Here is a 2,629-nt window from a genome sequence, read left to right as displayed (position 1 = left end):
TCCTGTCCTCATACCTGGACCCTTGACTCTACTTCCCAGCATAGCTAGCTGTCCTCCTCTCTGCTAACTAGGAGTTGGGCCCTTCTCACAAGACACAGACATGCCCAGTCTAGTGGCTGGATGGAGGGGGAGACTTAGGATCTGAATGTGGCCCTGTCCCACATGTTGGAATCAGTGGCTCATCCTTCAAGGCCTAGTGCAAATTCTTTCTCCTCTGTGAAGTCTTTCCAGATCTCCCATTAGAATCATTCCCTCCCTGGCATTCCCAGGGCTCATTAGCCATTGAGAACATGACATTTAAATGGCTATTTATGTATTATGTCTGTCTCTTCCAGTAGATTTTTGAGCTTGTTCAGGGCAGAAGTCTTCTCATGCACACACAGTAGGTGCTTCAAAACTGCTAAGTTGAACTGAATGAGCCACAGTCTCTACTTTCATAGAATTCTCAGACTAATTGGAGAGGCAAGTATTCCATTAACTACAAGGCCAGATCTGATAAACTTTAAAATAATGATACAAATAAAATAAGACACAGGAATCACATTGATTTCTGCTTAACAGAATCAGAGAAAAGTTTAAGAACAAGTGACATTCAAAATGGAGATTATACAATGTATACGATTTCAACAAGTGATGATTCAGGGAAGTCAGTTCCAAACTGAAGGAAAAACAAGATCAAAAGTTCAAAACAGGAAAATGAATATCAGGTTCCCGGAAAAGGCAGGTAGATTTTTATTGTTGAGAGTCTAGAGGTCACTGAGAATGGTACTTGAAAAGCAGGTTATGAAAAGCCCTGGGGCCGGGGTGGTGGCTCAGGCCTGTAATCTCAGCATTTTGGGAGGTCAAGGCAGGAGAATCACTTGAGCCCAGGTGTTCAAGGCTGCAGTGAGCCATGACTGCACCTCTGCACTTGAGCCTGGGCAATAGAGTGAGACCCTGTCTCTTTTAGAAAAGAAAGAAAGAAACATCCTGAATGTTGAAGAGTTGCTAACTTTATTCTTATAGGCCATGAAGAGCTGCCAGTGGTTTTGTACCAAAGGCATGATAGGGAAGTTCAGTGTGGCAAGAGCATAGAAGACAGATTGAAGGGAGAAGGTCTATTTGCCAATCCACCTTTTCTTCCCACTCTCACCTGTCACTATTCTAACCCACACCTTCACCTGGACAGTTTCTCTGGCCACTGGCAGATGAAAGGAAGGGAATGAGGATGTAGGGAAGGATGTACAGAGTACAGTGAGTGGGAGCACAGATCCCAAGACCTGGGTCGGGCTTAGCTTCCATCCCCTGCCTGTGCCATCTCCTAGGCGGATAGCGTATGGATGGAAATGGACGATGAGGAGGACCTGCCTTCTGCTGAGGAGCTGGAGGACTGGCTGGAGGATGTGCTGGAGGGCGAGATCAACACAGAAGACGATGACGATGATGATGACGACGATGATGATGACTAGTTGCTATGACAACCATCTTTCAACCCCACTGGTCTTTTCATACTCTCTCCTGCCTTCCTTTGTCCTTCCCTGAGTTCCTCCAGAGAGACTAGGTTATTCTCTGCCATAGAGCTAACTGGGGTCTATACGTTGGGTGCTGAGACCCTGATCCCCCTCATTTGATGAGGAAATGAGCTACTTTTCCCTAGATATCAGCCCAGTTCTCTCTTATCTGACTTCTGTTTCTTATCCCATAACTTACTTGTATCTATTATGTGTCTCTTCCATCACTCTCCATACTCTTTCTTGTGATTCTCCTCTAGCCATATATATGGGCCCCATCTCTGTTCTGTTCCCTCCATCTACGCACAGCTTTCCCCCACTCTCTCTAATCCTGTATCTTTCTGACTGTCCTGTCCCTGGCCAGAAGGAAGGGAGGATAGTGTGTTTGGGACTGTATCTCAGCAATCACTTGTTAATGTATTTGGGTCAAGTGAGAGGCCTCAATAAAGACATCTGGGGCAGCATGAACAAGTGTATGTTGGTGAAATCTCCCCACTATGGCAGGAGGAGGTGGCCTCTGATAGGGGATTCAGATGTGGGTGCCTTGCTAGGGATGAGCTGGGGGACTCTTATAGTGGGGGCTGGGGTTCCTCCAGGCAGCTTTCCCAGAGAAGCCTGGATTATTTATCTACTTCAAGTCGACAAGCCTTTTCTGAACACATAGTGTTTGTCCAGGGCCACTGTTAGGCTCTGGGAGAACAGAGAGTGTCAGGCCTGTCCCTGATCTTGAGCTGATTAGCCTCACCGAGAAGTCAAGACAAGCATACTAAACAATCAAAGAAGAATACAAAGCAATATGTAATTAAGTGATTATGTACTGCTCGATAGCACCCTCTCTGCAGCTCTTATTTGAACATCAAGACAGAGCTCCAATTATACTTCCTTGGTGAAGCCTTTCCAGAGGTGGCCCCTCCAGCAATGACCTCTTCTGAGTTCCTGTTGCACTTCCATTCCAGTACTCAGCATAGTCTATTATTGTTCTTCATTTACATGTCTGTCTTCCCTACTCAATTGTGAGCCCCTTGAAGGCAGGAACCCAAGCTTTTTCTTTGTGTCCACAGGGTCTGACACTCAAAAGTTGTCCTTAATAAATGTTTTTTAAAGGAAGAATAAAGGAAAGAACAGAATGGACTCAGAAG

General features: G+C 45.6%; 1 protein-coding gene across 1 annotated transcript in view; it reads left to right on the top strand.

Annotated features, from left to right (window-relative positions):
• Positions 1-1,961, top strand: part of CASQ1 (calsequestrin 1 (fast-twitch, skeletal muscle)) — a 17,978-nt gene extending 16,017 nt beyond the window's left edge. The window contains 1 exon segment of the mRNA XM_011970395.1: positions 1,305-1,961. Coding sequence (XP_011825785.1) covers positions 1,305-1,448 — 144 coding nt within the window. The 3' untranslated portion in view covers positions 1,449-1,961.
• Positions 1,962-2,629: the final 668 nt, after the last annotated feature.

The sequence above is a fragment of the Mandrillus leucophaeus genome, unplaced genomic scaffold (assembly GCF_000951045.1).
Source record: "Mandrillus leucophaeus isolate KB7577 unplaced genomic scaffold, Mleu.le_1.0 Scaffold947, whole genome shotgun sequence".
NCBI lineage: Eukaryota > Metazoa > Chordata > Mammalia > Primates > Cercopithecidae > Mandrillus > Mandrillus leucophaeus.
Note: the sequence above shows the minus strand (reverse complement) of the source record. Positions and strands in the feature narration are given on the sequence as shown.